Below are 16,480 nucleotides of genomic sequence, written 5' to 3' on the forward strand. Positions count from 1 at the left end.
GCTATAATGTACCCATAGGTGATGTCTTGGCCACTGAGACTTAATTTTCGTCACCTGAAATCTCACAAGGACTCTAAAAGCTAGAATTATGCCCAGACTAGATGTTTTCAACAGGCTGTTGTGGAAACAATGTCCCTGAAGCAAAGAAAATGCATTAATTTTTTGCAGTATCCCAAAACATAGGAAAACAGGAGATGTTTTTCAGTTGGTTTTGTTTTTGACAGAGCTATAAGGTAATCCACTTTGGAACTAAACTGAATATGGAAAGCATCAGAATGTTACACTGCAGGGTTTTCTTGTGCACTTCCTACCAATCTGAACACAGATGACAGCTGATTTAGTAGGCTGATCTATGGATTAGCATACTAATGATTTTCCATATGAACTTTTCTATAATACCAAACATTCTAAAATACTAAAACACAAATACTGCACTTATATTTGGATAGTTACCCTACTTTCTTTCTATTTGAGCTTCCACCAGCCACAGCATTGCCTGATACGTTTAAGAACAGGTTCAAGAGTTAATACCTTTAGCAAACATTTGTGGTAAATTGGTATTGCAGTGGTATGACAGCACCACTGACCAAGCAGTAAAAATTATGTGAAAGCTTCTTCACGCTTCTGTCAACAGAGCTCATTCTCAACAGGGGGTCCCTCTATACTCTTCAATTCCACATGCATACAAATTTTGGTGTAGCTAAATTTATTCAGAAGAAAGAATCTAATATTCTCTCTAAAAGTTAAATTATGAAAATAACTTCCTTCACCATATTCTGGGAAAGAAAACACTGTCCTATTTAACATATATGCAAGACCTAAAAGTTTTGATTATTTTAAATTTATAAAGTTTAATTCCAGCACAAATCTTAAGACTTACAATGTATGTACTGCAGCTTTGCAGTGTACTCATGTTGGAATATAATATAGACCCTTCAAGTATTTTTCCATACATGATTGATATTAGATTTTAAAATAATTAAAACTTGAACATATAATACTAATCCTTTCTAGCTGTATTTAAGGTCTTACAATTCCTACTCATTTTGTCATTCCTTCTATTACCAAACAAGTTGCTCACTTACCCTTTGGTCTTACTGCCTTGCCTTCATGTTTTGGGTATTCTGTACAACAGCATGCCATGCCTAGTATATAAACTGGAGGGAGTTACCTGGAAGGGACCAATCACTGCTCAGGTCCAGCTGGGTATCGATCAGCAGGTGGCGAGCAATTGTATTGTGCTTCACTTGTGTTTATTGGTTTTATACTTTCCCCTTTTAGTTGCATATTCTCACCCCCTATTATTTCCCTTATTATTTATAGTATTATATTGTACTTTAGTTAGTAAACTACTCTTATCCCATGGGTTTTACGTTCTTTCAATTCTCCTCCCCATCGCACCCAGCAAGGAGGGAAAGGGCTGAGCAGCTGTGGTGTTGAGTTACCAGCTGGGTTTAAGTCACAAACCCTGGTCAGCACATGAACCAGAAAATGCAGCAGTTAATCTTCCACAACAGAGAACCAGAAGGCCCTGCTTAGACCATGTCCTGAATTGGACACATTTAATGTGTTACTCCTTTTAGTACTGCAAGTGGATGCTTGGACTAGCATGTCAGTGATCAGGATTCTTATAGTGCAATAGTAAACTTTGTTTTCTTGTCAAATGCATCCTGTTATATGCAAAGAGCTTGTTCCTTCTGCAAATAGAATATTCTAGCTAGCCATAAGACAGAACTGTTTAACACTGAAATCTGAATACTCAGGTAGGATTTAAGCTACAGTTCATGTAAATGCTGTATACTGAAGTTATGAAAACACTCAGGATCTGCAGAATATGAAAAATTCTGCTCTGACAGTTCACTTAAGAACAGACTAAAATAATGTTCAGAATTCCAGTCTCAGGCCTATAGCTATATTCTATAGCCATTAGTTTCCAACCTAAAGCCCATAAATAAAGAACAAATACAACTCAGTTGATTAATTTAATAAGTCTACCACATTACAGACTAATGCAAAACCAATATTAGAACAGTCACATAGTAATGAGTGTATCAGACCTTAGCTAAAACAACACAACAGTTTAAATTTAGTGTTCACCTTACTAGCTGGTTTCAGTTTTCAAAACTAAATGTTGTAGTAGACATTGCCCTACTGGAATGACTATGTTGTTATTGTTTTTTAAGCTAAAAGTTAGATTGTGCAATGCTAAAAAATTTATAGGAATTGCAATAGGGAAACAGTAGGTATTAGCAATATACTACAACCTGTTATGTGAAGTGTTATGCCTACTCCTTAATTCAGTATTTAATGAAGCATATTTAACATGAAGACACTGATGTTTATGAGTACTAAACCAGACCAGATTTGCCAAGATTTTGAAAAGGCAGAAACTTGCAAATTCAAAAGTTTTGTGACTCTGGCAGTATAATTTCATCTTAAGTGATCTGTGCAAGTTTCAGGTAGCTCCTCTCAAAGCTGCTAAAAACACACACTCCCCCCCCCCCCCCCCATCTTCTTAAAAAGAATCAATCTTTAACCCCCATGTAGCATTAATGCTACTTTTTACTCTACTTCAGCACTTGTCTCTTCAATCACATTGCTCTCTTTGTGGACAAATGCAGTGGCTTTTGATTCCAGTTCTCCTAGCTGTTCAAATGAAGAGACACGTGGATCTTGATCTTTAACTGTATCTGACAGCTTGCACATCTTCTCTCGAATACGCTGAGAATATCGCAGAGGGGTTACAATTTTCAGGTCTTTAGCACTGGAGTAATTTTCCTCATGGTGCATCTTCACACTTGGGAAAAGAAAAAAAGAAATCATCACTGAACATAGGCACACCATCATATAAACTATCTCTGTAGCATCTAGCAGGTGCTAGCAAACAGCAAATCATGATTCCCATTTAGCCCATTTCCATAGCCGAAGGAAACAGGCTCTTTCCCAGTCATACAGTTAAAACAGATACACAACTCTTCTTGGGAAAAATATTTTCAGGGAAAATTCCTGAAATGAGTTTCAAAAGGAAGATTACCTCCTATTCCGGCAGGGGGGAACTATTCTTCCTGCTATGAGGGACAGCAGACAGCTAATGGAAGTCCATCTATAGCAGATGCCCAAGCTGAGCACCACTTTAGGTCTGCAATCTTAGAAGAAACTTTGTGGCAAAAAAAGAATTTAAATATCGTCTGTTTTGCCCTGAGATTATTTTTACCTCAAGATACAATTAAGAGCCATTACAGGACAGTTACATCTTGTTCATTTCCATGTTATATGACATCTAACCACATCTACGTTTGAATAGGGGAGGACTAGAGTCACCTTTATTTTTACCTATCTTAGTGTAGAACTGCTACTGCCATGTTGCCTCTGGGAGGGGATTCTAATACTGGAATTTATGTCTCTGCCACAGAGGTCGGATTATTCTATAGTGAGGCATTCAAATAGCAAAATAGCTTGAATAAGGAGGAATTTATTTTTAAAAAAGACTTCACCCTGAAGGAAGAAGAAACAATCATAAAAAAAACACCCCAAACCCTTAAATTCTTGAAAGCTTTTAACCAGATGTTCATAGATGTGGTGCCTCCCTGTTTCAAGAGGACAAAGTGTCTGTTACCCCAGACACTGCAAGTTTTCCATAGTGACCTGAAGTAATCTTACCTTTCCAAGTGCGGAGTGGTAGGTGGACTGCATCTCATTATAGAAGATGTGTCATTCTCCTTCTCAGGAGTATTAACTGCTTGGACTATATCTTTCACCTTATCCTCATGCTTCTCTTCTGCTTCAGATTTTCCTTTCTTTTTCGCACGTTCTTTAGTCTTGTGCTTTTTATTCTTTTTTGGCAAGATCTCCTCCCTTGGTTTCAAGTCTAAATCCATTTCTTTTTTGTTCACTTCACTGCTAATCTCTGTTTTCTTATCATCACTCTCTGCTTTTTGGCCATCATCAGAACAGATATCCTTGCAGGCCTTCTGAACCTGCTCTACAGATGGATTTGGTTCCTTGCTGACTTCCACTACCTTACTTAAATGAAGGTCTATCACAGTTCCCCCTAAAATTGAAATGTTGAAGAAGTACAGCTGTGGTTAGTTACAACTAAAGAGAAATCAATGTTTGAGAGATCTACAAAATCTTAAAGCTCTACATGAGAATGAAAGATAAGTATGCTTTGAGTAGGAGCCACAGCAATGTAAGTTACTAATAATGCAACCTGAGTACATCCTGATGAGTCATTCTCAGCACAGCGGGTCTCAACAAGTATTTCAGTCAGTTTCTGTTATCAAATGCTTGCCAGGTTATGTTATATTCAATAGGAATGTACATAGCTACTTTGCCTCCAAAATCAGAACATATGCCACCTTTAACTGACACTATGACATAACACAACCATGCAACTGCTAGTGAAGTTTACATGTCAAAGCAGCAACTGATATTTAGCTCACAAAAATATTTACTTTTTGATTATCAGGCTAAGATGGGCAGACAACATTGCTTTGATAGAATTTAAGCAGAAAGTTTGGATATGAAAGCATCTCCGCTACTCTTTTTAACATGCCCACAATTGAAAAGAATTGGTCAATACTGTTTTCAAAGACAATATAAAATATCAGAGAGAAGTGTCCATGAAATAGAATACACTATAAGCACAAACAGTTTCAACAGATAGCTTGTGTTACCTGTCATGCCAAACATTTAACTAGAGTGGAGTACTTGGACTTACCATCCTCAGACTTAAAAAGGCTTTTGTTATTTTTCATAGTTTCTATTAGTGTGTTTCGCAGTTCATCTCTAGGCTGGGAAAAAAAAGTGGTATTGTTTTAGGAAAAAAACTCCAAAATTAATCATAATTTCAACTTATTTGGTATAACAAGTACTACAGGTATTACAGGAAAAGCAGTATAGACCATATGATATCCATGTTACAAACCCTATTTAATGCTGTTTAGACATAAGTTGGAACAAAAGTGATCCCTATATTTTCTGTATTGAGTGCACTACGGCTGTATTCGATGCCCTGAAATATTGCTGGTAATAAAGTATAGAATTAAGCCCATCAATGTAAAATTAAGTTCTGTTCTGGGTTTCTCGTGATACTAGAACTCTCAGTCCTTAGTTTCTTCTAGGTCATATGGTATTTTGATGATCCTAGACCTTTCTCCTTGAAGGTAGTAAGTATTTACAGTGGTTACAGAGCAAACCAAATCTGATTTTTCATGTTCAACTAGGTCACATGGCTCTTCTTCTAAAATGAAAGGATTTACTAAAATCAGAAGTAGCTGTATTTTATTTATATACCACACTTTTATGCATTTATATTCATTAATCTCAAAGTTCAAGACAAGCTGCTCACCACTGCTCCTGCCAAAATGGCCTCCTCATAGACAGCAATAAGCTTTTCAAGAGGACCCATCTGTTCAAGACGCATACAGCAGATCCAGTACTTTGCAAGCTTTTTAGCCTCAGGAATGCTCTGTGTTAGACATTCCAGCATGGCACGTACTTCATCGCCTTGACATTCCTAAAGTCAACACAAGAGCAGAGATTTAAATACAATGAACATTTTGAGGTGCTCTATTTTAGCTGGTTTTGAGATAGAGAACAAGTATTTTTTTCTTTCTTTGGCAGAAGAATTCTCATTTGTAAGGATTCAGCAGTTCTTCCAAATGAGAATTATTTGTACACTATTGTAAGTGGAAGGGATGGTAGAATGCGTAGACATCTTCAAAACTACTTAAACCAGTCTTTTTCAGATGTCCAGGCACATTTCTGCAAATGCAAACTTGGTTTAGATTAATTACTTCATAGGTACTCATATTACAGCTTTTGTACTTTATTATGTTACCATATTGCCTGATCTTATTGGGTAGTTCAGCAAGTTACTGAAGCTTACATAACATCTAATGTCTTTAGGTGTCAGCAAAAAGCTATGATATTGCTTAACTTGAGGAACAGTTAGTCCTCTATCTGATTCAGAGGTCCAGCATGCCGATAGACCTTACATGACTGGAACTTGGTAGGCAAGGGACTGAATACCTGTTCAGTTAACTGCAGACATTCTGAGAGAGTCTTGTTGACCTTTTCATTGTGTAATACATGCTCTAGAGAATCACCAGATACTTTGCTTTTAAACTGGGGTTCCAGAAGCACATGTATCGGAGGTCTCCTCATCGATTTTCCTCTAGATGTTCTCCATTCATCCAGGCGAGCTCTGCATATAAGAATATTATTAGCTGAAGTGACAGATGTTTTATCATTTTTTACATTGACTGACACTAACTAGGATTAAGTTATACAAAGATGTACTTTCCAGATAGTCCTCGAGTCCTCTCCCTTTAATCATAAAAGGAATACAGCTGCCATTTATACCTGCATGGAAATTTCAGAACCACGCATATTGCTATCTGCTTTAGGTATCTGTCAGGTCAGAACATTTTAATCTCTCTCTTTCCAGCATCAACAAAAGACTTAGGCTACAGACCCTGTTCTTCAAGTGAGGATAAAAAAAATGCTTCCGATAACTCGAAACCATCTCTAAAGAGACAAAGCATGGGGAGCCCAGAACAACCTCATCACATACATTTATACATCAGTTTCACTGTTTAAAAGCTATTTCGGTCTTCATATATATTTCAGCTCCATCCCTCTAGACAACCAGTTTTTAGTAAATGTGACTTTCTACAAGGAGCTCTATTATATTAATTTTAGATAATGAATCTTCACTCCATCATCCAAGTTGCATTCAACCAAGCTGAAAAATGTCATTGCCAAGTGCTCTCCCTCAGTCCCTAAACATGCTCTATATACACTTTCTATTTATAACCACGCAGGACAAGCTGTAAGCCTGAAGAGCTGCTGCAAGAAGTCTGAATCCTGGTTTCTCAATACTAAGTCTACAGTTTTACTTTGCTGCCCTTGGGCATCAATTCTTTTATTTTCAGTGCATTTACAGCAAGAAATAGATAAAAATAGATATTCTTGGAAAGAAAGTCTAGATACCTCCTAAAATCAAGCTATGACAGTAACTGTTACCTTCTCTCTTCTGCTGACTCTTTCAACAGAACAGATGTTCTGTTGCCATTAGTTTTAGAATTCTGCCCCAACTTTGTAGCAGGAACAACAGAAACAAGTTTTGCTGGAACTCTCAGTCTTGCATCTTCACAATAATCTCCACAGTTCTTCACTCCTAGTAATCTGCAGTCAGAATTGTTAGAAGCAGCTTTCAGTGGCTGTGGTCCCTTTCCACCATTCATTTTTTGGACTGTTACTTTCTTTGGCACTACAGCAGATGTCAGTTGCCTTTTCTTCAGACCAGACTGGGAGTTCATAGCAGCTTTGTCAGATGGGTTGCTCTGGAGAGGGAGGACACCATTTGGTTTTACAGAATTACGGTTATTTGTGGCTTTGCTGGTCTTCAGAGCTTCACTACAGGTGCTCATGGACAAAGAACTTGCTGCTGGTTTGGCAGCAGAAGGAAGCAGCTTCTTGTCTGGCAAAGAACTCTTTCCCACCTCACTTTTTGGTGCTTTTCGGAAGGAGTTTATCTTGGACTGGATAACTTTGCCACGATATGTACCAAGCACTGGTTTCTTTGGTAGGCTGACACTTGAACTCTGTTTTTCTGCCAGCAATCGTTTCTCTTTTATGCTTTTTATTTTCAAGAAGCACTTGGTAAGCGACATATTCTGTGATTTTATTTCAGTAACTTCAGACTTGGAAGTATGTTCTTCAGGAACATAGTTTGTCCCCAGTTTGGAATTTGTCAGTGTGACTGTGGAAGAGTTAAAAATAACATTTTTTTCTAAGGGTTCGCTTGATTGGTCCCATGACAGTTCGTTAGCATTCTCTTTATTTTCCTGAAATCAAAAGCATATCCATGGACATGTTACAAGTACATTCATGCTGCATGTTATTCGTTTCCAAAGAGGTTTTCACTCATTTACAGGACTAAAGTGATTAACTGTAAACGCCACTTTGCCACCAAGTGTCTACAAAAGTAGTGTATATATACTGAGTAGAATATTTGTCAACTATTATTGTAGAATTCACATTAAAAAAAAAGTAAGAAGGCCTAATCTGAGGGCTACACTCTTCCTATAGAAACAAAATTCTCTAAATGGCTACTGTCTTTTAACTGCCAAATCACCTTCTAAGGAGTCAAAGTAGAAATTTGCTTTGGGCTGCATACAGTCAAAAGTAGTATCTCAGCCTGTATAGTCCATCATTTAATGGCAGCACCACTCTACTCCTTACTGTGGGTAGACTTATTTATAAGGTGTGCATATATAAATATAAGGTGAATAAAACCTTCAGTTAGGGCATTAGGATGTTACAAGAGCAAGAAGTTTTCTTACTAATGAGCTGTAGGATGCTGTACTTATGAATAGACTTGTGAATTTTATACAGCCTTACTCTACTCCCTGAAACTCTCAACTCTATGTTCTTATCATAACCCTAGCCCAGAGGCCATGAGAAGTGGAACCTTCGCTTTTCCTCTAAAAAGGATGTTCTACAGCAACCAATTCAGCATTATCCAATTAGCAGCTTATGGAAGACTGAAAGATCCAAAAAAGCATGGGGGGAAAAAAAAAATAAATGAAAGAGTGCAGAAGCTGATACTATTCTCCTGTAAGGAAGATGCCCTCAAACTGTAAGAAAATTACACCGCATCTCATTTCCTGGTCTGTCATTTAGGCTTAGAAGTTAGATTTGACTAAGCCAATAACTAAAGCTTAAGTAGAATCATAGAATAGTTAGGGTTGGAAAGTACCTTAAGATCATCTAGATCCAAACCCCCTCCATGGGCAGGGACACCTCTCACTAAACCATGTCACCCAAGGCCTCATCCAACCTGGTCTTGAGCACTGCCAGGGATGGAGCATTCACAACCTCCCTGGGCAACCCATTCCAGTGCCTCACCACCCTAACAGGAAAGAATTTCTTCCTTATATCCTATCTAAACTTCCCCTGTTTAAGTTTGAACCCGTTACCCCTTGTCCTATCACTACAGTCCCTAATGAAGAGTCCCTCCCCAGCATCCCTATAGGCCCCCTTCAGATACTGGAAGGATGCTATGAGGTCTCCACACAGCCTTCTCTTCTTCAGGCTGAACAGCCCCAACTTTCTCAGCCTGTCTGAGCATTCAGGAGGTGCTGCAGTCCCCTGATCATCCTCGTGGCCCTCCTCTGGACTTGTTCCAACAGTTCCATGTCCTTTTTATGTTGAGGACACCAGAACTGCACACAATACTGCAAGTGAGGTCTCACAAGAGCAGAGTAAAGGGGCAGGATCACCTCCTTTGACCTGCTGGTCACGCTCCTTTTGATGCGGCCCAGGATACGGTTGGCTTTCTGGGCTGCAAGTGCACACTGCCTGCTCATGTTCATTTTTTCATCAACCAACACCCCCAAGTCTTTCTCCATAGGGCTGCTCTGAATCTCTTCTCTGCCCAGCCTGTAGCTGTGCCTGGGATTGCTCTGACCCAGGTGTAGGGCCTTGCACTTGACATGGTTAAATTTCATGAGGTGGGCATAAGCCCACCTCACAAGTGCGTCAAGGTCCCCCTGGATGGCATTCCTTCCCTCCAGCGTATCAACCGAACCACACAGCTTGGTGTCATCGGCAAACTTGCTGAGGGCGCACTCAATCCCACTGTCCTTGTCAGCGATGTTAAACAAGACCAGTCCCAACACCGATCCCTGAGGGACACCACTCGTTACTGGACTCCAGCCGGACATTGAGCCATTGACCACAACTCTTTGCATGTAGCCATCCAGCCAGTTCTTTATCCACTGAGTGGTCCATCCATCAAATTGATGTCTCTCCAATGTAGAGACAAGGATGTTGTGTGGGACAGTGTCAAAGGCTTCACACAACTCCAGGTAGATGACATCAACTGCTCTACCCCTGTCCGTCAGTTCTGTAGCCCCATCATAGAAGGCCACCAAATTGGTCAGGCAGGATTTCCCCTTAGTGAAGCCATGCTGGCTGTCACCAAGCACCTTGTTGATTTTCATGGGCCTTAGCATGTCTTCCAGGAGAATCTGCTCCAAGATTTTGCCAGGCACAGAGGTGAGACTGACTGGTCTGTAATTCCCCAGGTCATCCATTTTCCCCTTCTTGAAAATGGGGGTTATATTTCCCTTTTTCCAGTCATCAGGAACTTCACCTGACTGCCATGATTTTTCAAATATGATGGACAGTGGCTTAGCAACTTCATTTGCCAGCTCCAGGACCTGTGGGTGGATTTCATCAGGTCCCATGGACTTGTGCATGTTCAGGTTTTTAAGATGGTCTCGAACCAGTTCCTCTCCTACAGTGGGCGCAAGGTCTTCATTCCCACAGTCCCTGCATCTGCCTTCCAAGACTTGGGTGGTGTGGTCAGAGCCTCTGCCAGTGAAGACCGAGGCAAAGAAGTCATTCAGGACCTCAGCCTTCTCCAAATCCTGTGTAGCCAGTTCTCCCGAGAGCTTCCTGAGGGGGCCTACATTGTCCCTAGTCTGTTTTTTATTTGCTATGTACCTGTAGCATCCCTTCCTATTATCCTTAATATCCCTAGCCAAGTTTAATTCTAACTGGGCCTTAGCTTTCCTAACCTGGTCCCTAGCTTCCTGGACAACATTCCTGTACTCTTCCCAGGCCGCCTGTCCTTGCTTCCACTTATTATAAGCCTCTTTTTTCCTTTGAATTTTCCTCAGGAGCTCCTTATCCATCCAAGGAGGTCTCCTGACCCTCCTGCTGCACTTCCTTCTAGTTGGGATGCAACACTCCTGAGCTCGTAGCAAGTGATCCTTGAATATCAACCAAGAGTCTTGGGCCCCCTTGCCCTCTAGGGCTATATCCTATGGAACCTAAGCAGGTTCCTGAAGAGGCCAAAGTCTGCTCTCCTGAAGTCCAGGGCAGTGAGCTTGCTGCACGCTCTTCTCACTGTCCTGAGGATCTCAAATTTGACCATCTCAAAAGTACAAAAGCTGTTATTCCAGGAAGCAGTGTAGTTTAACTCAACTTAAAAATCACATGAGATAGTAAAACAGACTGATGTGTCTCCCTCCGGGAAGTCTCTAAAATTCCTTTGAAGTTAAGGTGTTTTGCTTTCTTCCTCACATGACTTCAGGTCTCCCAATCTTTTAGAACCCAGACTCAAACCAATCTAACATGAACACAGGTTTTATGTTTTGGTTTTTTTCGTTGTTTTTTTTCTGGGGGGAGGGGGTTGTGGGTTTTGTTGTTGTTTTGGTTTTTTGTTGTTTTGCTTGTTTGTTTGAGGGTTTTTTGCCCCCTCCCTCACCTTTCCTTGAAAGCAGGTCTGGAGAAGAATCTGTATTTTGTTATTTCTAAGCAGCACAACCATGTGTATCTTAACTCTGGAAAAGTGACACTGAATGATAGACGGAAAGTATTCCTTTCAACTCTGATTAGGTATTAGTATCTACTTCTGATTACACTATATTTGCCAGCTTCACAGCTGAGCCACCACAGAGTCAACAGTTTTGTTAGGCTGCCCTCTTACCCCTAAATAACAGAGTACAACAGAATTTCTACTCTGACAGAAAACCTTGCTCATTTTTTAAAGCAACTTCCTCAAAGACTGAAAATACATGCAAAAAGCTCCGAGAGCCTCAAGAAAAGTTGTTAAAATTTAGTCATATTTCAGCAATAACAGTATCCTCCTTAACCCTTTTTCAGCCAGGTACAAACTGAGTATCAGTATAATGCACTACATACAGTAATGCGACAGCTCTCTAAAAAGCATGTAATAAGCAGCCCTTGACTAAAGTTTAAACAAACTGCACCTCTGCACCTGCAAATTATATGTGCTGGAAATCATATAGCCAAATACAGTTTAAGCAAGTGGAATGTTATAGCCACAGAAACAGAGTGCCATCAGTATTGGAGTATCAGTCAAAAACTTACCATTTCTGTCTTTGGAGATGTTGAGAAATGTATTTTGTCTTGCAGTTTATTGCTAGTTGCTCTCCTTGTTCTGCTACTGCTTAGGGGAAAAGCAAACAAAACAAAACTAAGACGTCGTAAATCACCCTGCAGTGTAACAAATAAATGTATTTTTAGAGTGAGTTCACACGGTCCAGTGTGGCAATCTGCAAGCTGAAATCATACTGAAGCATTTCTATTCAGCTTGCACTCTTTCTCCAGAAAAAAATAAATGCTTAAGCAATCCCTAATCAGAGCCCAGGCTGAAAAACATCCTGTCTTACACCATAAAAGAGCTGGCTAACAAAGGGGAAGGAAAAGAGAACAGACAATTTACTGCAGGTGTCATTCTCATGTTTAAGGATGAGCACCAACCTGTCTGGCCTGGTGCATCTGCTAGAGAAGGTCAAGTTTCTAAATGCTGCTGTTGAGGGGGAAGGAGGAAAAGCAAAAAGAGTTGAAGCTCAGCTACTGCATCATCAGAAGCCAGGCCATTTGAGGCAAGTCTAAACAACGATACGTAGCTCCTACCACACTGACGGGTTCCAAAACCTGCAGTCAGGCACCAGAGCTGGCACCAGACTACTCAGTGAGCAGCAAAACCACCAAGACCAGTATTGTCTCCTAGCAACTATGAAAATGTATTGACAGCTCAGAAGAAAAACACCTCAGTTTAAAGTTACAAATCCATATTTTTTCTCAAATGCTTCATGATGCATTATATGAAACATGTCTCTGGAATGTGGATCTCTGGTGGAAGAGAAGTTCAAAACACTTTCTGTTCATTTGTGCTGAACTACACACCTAGAATCATAAAATGGTTTGGGTTGGAAGGGACTTAAAGATCATCTGGTTCCAAACCCCCTGCCGTGGGCGGAGACACCTTCTACTAGACCAGGTTGTTCAAAGCCCCTAGATTCTGTGGTCATACAGAGTGTAGTCATGCTATTCACCTATAATAATCCATGCAAACATAGGGAGCAGTGTAAGCACTGCTAGATCCGAGCTCTGAGTAGAGCTCCATGTGTCTCTAGGCCAACCTGCTCACACAGCCAGGTCTTGTTTTGGGTACAGCTAAGCTGGGCCCAAGGAAAGGCATTTACCAGTAAGCAGTTTGATTGCATTGATACTGTCAAGGAAGAATCACAAGAATCTTTTAAGAATCATAAATCTTGCATTTCTTTGTATTAGTTGGTTTTATTATTCTACTTTTACACTTCCCTTGCCACATTGCAATACTTTTTTTTAAAAAACACATCTGCCTCTCTAATCTGTGTTTGGAAACTATGATGCTTTCTTAATTCACCAATCTGAGTTAACACGAATACTCCTCCCTTGGAGCACTATGTACAGTTCTGGTGTCCTGAACATAAGAAGGACATGGAACTGTTGGAACAAGTCCAGAGGAGGGCCACGAGGATGATCAAGGGACTGGAGCACCTCCCATATGAAGATAGGCTGAGAACGTTGGGGCTGTTCAGCCTGGAGAAGAGAAGGCTGTGTGGAGACCTCATAGCAGCCTTCCAGTATCTGAAGAGGGCCTATAGGGATGCTGGGGAGGGACTCTTCATTAGGGACTGTAGTGCCAGGGCAAGGGGCAAAGGGTTAAAACTTAAACAGGGGAAGCTTAGATTGGATATAAGGAGGAAGTTCTTTACTGTAAGGGTGGTGAGGCACTGGAATGGGTTGCCCAGGGAAGTTGTGAATGCTCTATCCCTGGCGGTGTTCAAGGCCAGGTTGGACGGAGCCTTGGGTGACATGGTTTAGTGTGAGGTGTCCCTGCCCATGGCAGGGGGGTTGGAACTAGATGATCTTAAGGTCCTTTCCAACCCTAACTATTCCATGATTCTGTGTGACCAAAAATTAACATTCCATTTAGCAACTGTATCTTTCCATCAGATGATCTTCTGTAAGCCAGCCAAATGGAACATGAAGGTACATTAGTGAAAATAAGGATAATCAGTGACTTTGAAACGCTGCAAAAAGTGGTCTGCATACCATGTCACCAACGACAGAGAATACATGTTACAGGAGCTGATCAGAAGTTACAGAATCATAGAATTGTTTAGGTTGGAAAAGACCTTTAATATCATTGAGTCCAACCGCTAATGTAGCGCTGCCAAGCCCACCAGTAAACCATATCCCTAAGTGCCACATATATACATCTTTTAAATACCTCCAGGGATGGTGACTCAATCACTTCCCTGTGCAGCCTGGTCCAGTGCTTGACAACCCTTTTGAAGATATTTTTGATAATATCCAATCTGAACCTCCCCTGGTGCAACTTGGGGCAGTTTCCCCTCACTTGTTATAGAAGCAAACAGCAAAGTAGCATCTGAAGGAAAAGCTCTCCATATGAAAACAGTCGCTGGAGGAACAGATTATATACTTAATTAATTGCATCTATTATGCATTTGGTTAAAAACTTTTAGTATTTGCTGACAGTAAAAGGACTTTAGGAAACCCATGCTGTCACTAGTTACATCACATGGTCTCACCTTTTGGTTGAGGTTCTCTGCAAGAACTATTTGTGTCTTTCCCACCAACCATGGACCTTTTTTAAAGGTATGTAAGCTATAGTAGAAGTACTACCTGATGGATGCTTCCTTTTCTTGAATGGGCACACCAGAAAATGTCTTTTTCCTAGACAGGTATTCTTCAACCTTTTGCCGTCTTTGTACTAGTGGGTTTAAAAAAGAAAAACAAAGATTTACTACATTTTCTGTTATATTAGCAATACCAAATTTTGCCTCTCAAAAAAGGAAATGCAATTAGAAATGTGTCAAGAAATGATGAAATGTAGACACTGTGGATAAAAAAAGTTTAATATTCACATCTTACGATGTCTTACACGTTCTCTCATTTCTTAAGAAAAGCTATTCAAGGGGCGGTTGAATGTAATTTCACAGCTATACGAGATGGTTGGTTTGCTGCATTAAGCTAAAAGAAATCATGATGGGAAGAAGTCCAGGCTCACTCTTCTACCTTCTGGATGCCTGACCAGTATTTCACACATTGTTGATTCAGCAAGCACACTTTGCTTGTAATGCAAGTATAGCACACATGAAAAACACCATGCACTTGAATCTGACCATTGCAAAATCATTCACTTCTCTTCCATCTGCACAAATGTTGGACCAACAGCAGTGCTAGTAACAGCAGGAAATGATACTGAAAAGGTCTGAAGCCAGCTGTCACTGTCTTAATACAGAGAGTGATTCCAGAATAGGATACTTTCTCATGTTTTCAGTGGCTGACTGCATGCTAGAGACTTGCATCTTTCATAAGACTATACTGTTGTTCTTTTTCAGAGAACATTCCTTGTTCATGTAGGGAGTTAGTGACCTTGGCTTGCTGGAAGCAGCTGGGATAAGACAGCCCTGCCACCCAAAGGAATCTCAAGCATCTACAGAACCAGTCTAAACAGTTAAAACTCCAAATCTCAACAGTTTCATATGCAGTAGGATGTGAGAGCAAGAAGTTGGAGCATTATCTTTGACTCAGAACAATAATTACTTTATGGTATTCAGAACTCATGGCATTGCACCATCCCCCAACATAGGCAGGCTCACTCAGCTGTGAAAGTCTCCAATGAACTCACATATAAACCCCCACTTCTGCCCCTTCCAGGCAGGCAGAAGTCACCTTTTGAATCTCTTTGCATGTGTTCATTAACTTTCATGTTTTGTCCAAGCCCACGCTGCATGAAGCCCTAGAGGGTGCATGCATGGCCTGCTTCTGAAGAGGTGCACACCAGCGGGGTACCTGCTAAGAGACGCTGCAGAGCAGCGATCTCAATGTGCATCCCAGAGCCTCCTAGGCACCTTCTGCTTCTGAAATTCGAGGCCTGCGGAGTCCAAAGAGCAAAGCCCCGTCAAAGCAATTCCGCTTGTTGAACTTGCAGAAGCCAAACCGGTCAGAAAATAACGAACAGAGGAGTACAGGTGTATGTCGGAGCATTTGCATGTTTCAATAGGATGCTCTTAGATTAAGACGTGCCTTTTACCGTGAAGAAAGGCTCTCGCTCCAGAAGCCCTGCCTGGGGGCGAGCATTGGCCCCAGGCTCTGCAAGAAGAGGCTGAGGTCTCATACCCTCGCTCGCACCGGTCAGCTCTGAAACCACGATCGCGACGGCCGCTACCAAGGCCTGCCCGGTCTCCTACCTTTCCTGAGGCGCTCGCCCTCTCCTCCCTCTCACCGCAGAAAAGTGACCAGCTCCCCTCTCCCATCGGTTCCAGCCGCGGCCTCACCCAGCGCTACTCGGAGCGGCAATGAGGGACAGCCCCGGCAGAGACCGGAGGGCGCTCCATCCCCGCGGGGCTCGGTATCCACCCTCAGCCTTACCTCTGTAGAGCGGATCGGACCTGCGGCTGTCCGGCAGCCAGGGCACCGAACGCGCCGCCATCACCGCCCAATATTAAGCTGGTCGTTGCGGGGCCGTTTGAATCTACCGCCGCGCCGCACCTCCCGACTGGGCCGGCCGCGGGGCTTGAACTGGCCAATGGCGAGAGGGGAGGGGGCACGCCGGCAGAGCGCGCGGCTGTGACCGTTG

General features: G+C 41.5%; 1 protein-coding gene across 2 annotated transcripts; it reads right to left on the minus strand.

Moving 5' to 3' along the window:
• Positions 1 to 1,969: 1,969 nt before the first annotated feature.
• CKAP2 (cytoskeleton associated protein 2) lies at positions 1,970 to 16,435 on the minus strand. 2 transcript variants are annotated; one of them, XM_061457431.1, is made up of 9 exons: positions 16,273 to 16,435; positions 14,521 to 14,608; positions 11,911 to 11,986; positions 7,030 to 7,853; positions 6,034 to 6,208; positions 5,351 to 5,518; positions 4,721 to 4,793; positions 3,661 to 4,051; positions 1,970 to 2,797 (listed from the first exon to the last, which is right to left on the minus strand). In XM_061457431.1, exons 1-9 carry the CDS (start codon positions 16,331 to 16,333, stop codon positions 2,563 to 2,565), a joined length of 2,091 nt encoding a protein of 696 aa, XP_061313415.1. In that variant the 5' UTR covers positions 16,334 to 16,435; the 3' UTR covers positions 1,970 to 2,562. The 2 variants fall into 2 exon arrangements, with proteins under 2 accessions (XP_061313415.1, XP_061313414.1); XM_061457430.1 differs by having other exon boundaries at positions 11,911 to 11,989.
• Positions 16,436 to 16,480: the final 45 nt, after the last annotated feature.

Source organism: Pezoporus flaviventris, unplaced genomic scaffold, assembly GCF_033815535.1.
Source record: "Pezoporus flaviventris isolate CSIRO_AGI_PZ_B2104156 unplaced genomic scaffold, CSIRO_AGI_Pfla_v1 ptg000025l, whole genome shotgun sequence".
NCBI classification, from domain to species: Eukaryota; Metazoa; Chordata; class Aves; order Psittaciformes; family Psittacidae; genus Pezoporus; species Pezoporus flaviventris.

Bases quoted from the DNA above. Each gene is read 5' to 3' on its own strand.
- CKAP2 (XM_061457430.1), bottom strand. From the start codon at position 16,333: ATGGCGGCGCGTTCGGTGCCCTGGCTGCCGGACAGCCGCAGGTCCGAT. The intron at 6,209-7,029 runs GTAACAGTTACT...TCTTATATGCAG, and splicing joins GAGTCAGCAGAAGAGAGAAG to AGCTCGCCTGGATGAATGGA. The intron at 4,794-5,350 runs GTGAGCAGCTTG...TTTTTTTCCCAG, and splicing joins CCATTTTGGCAGGAGCAGTG to CCTAGAGATGAACTGCGAAA.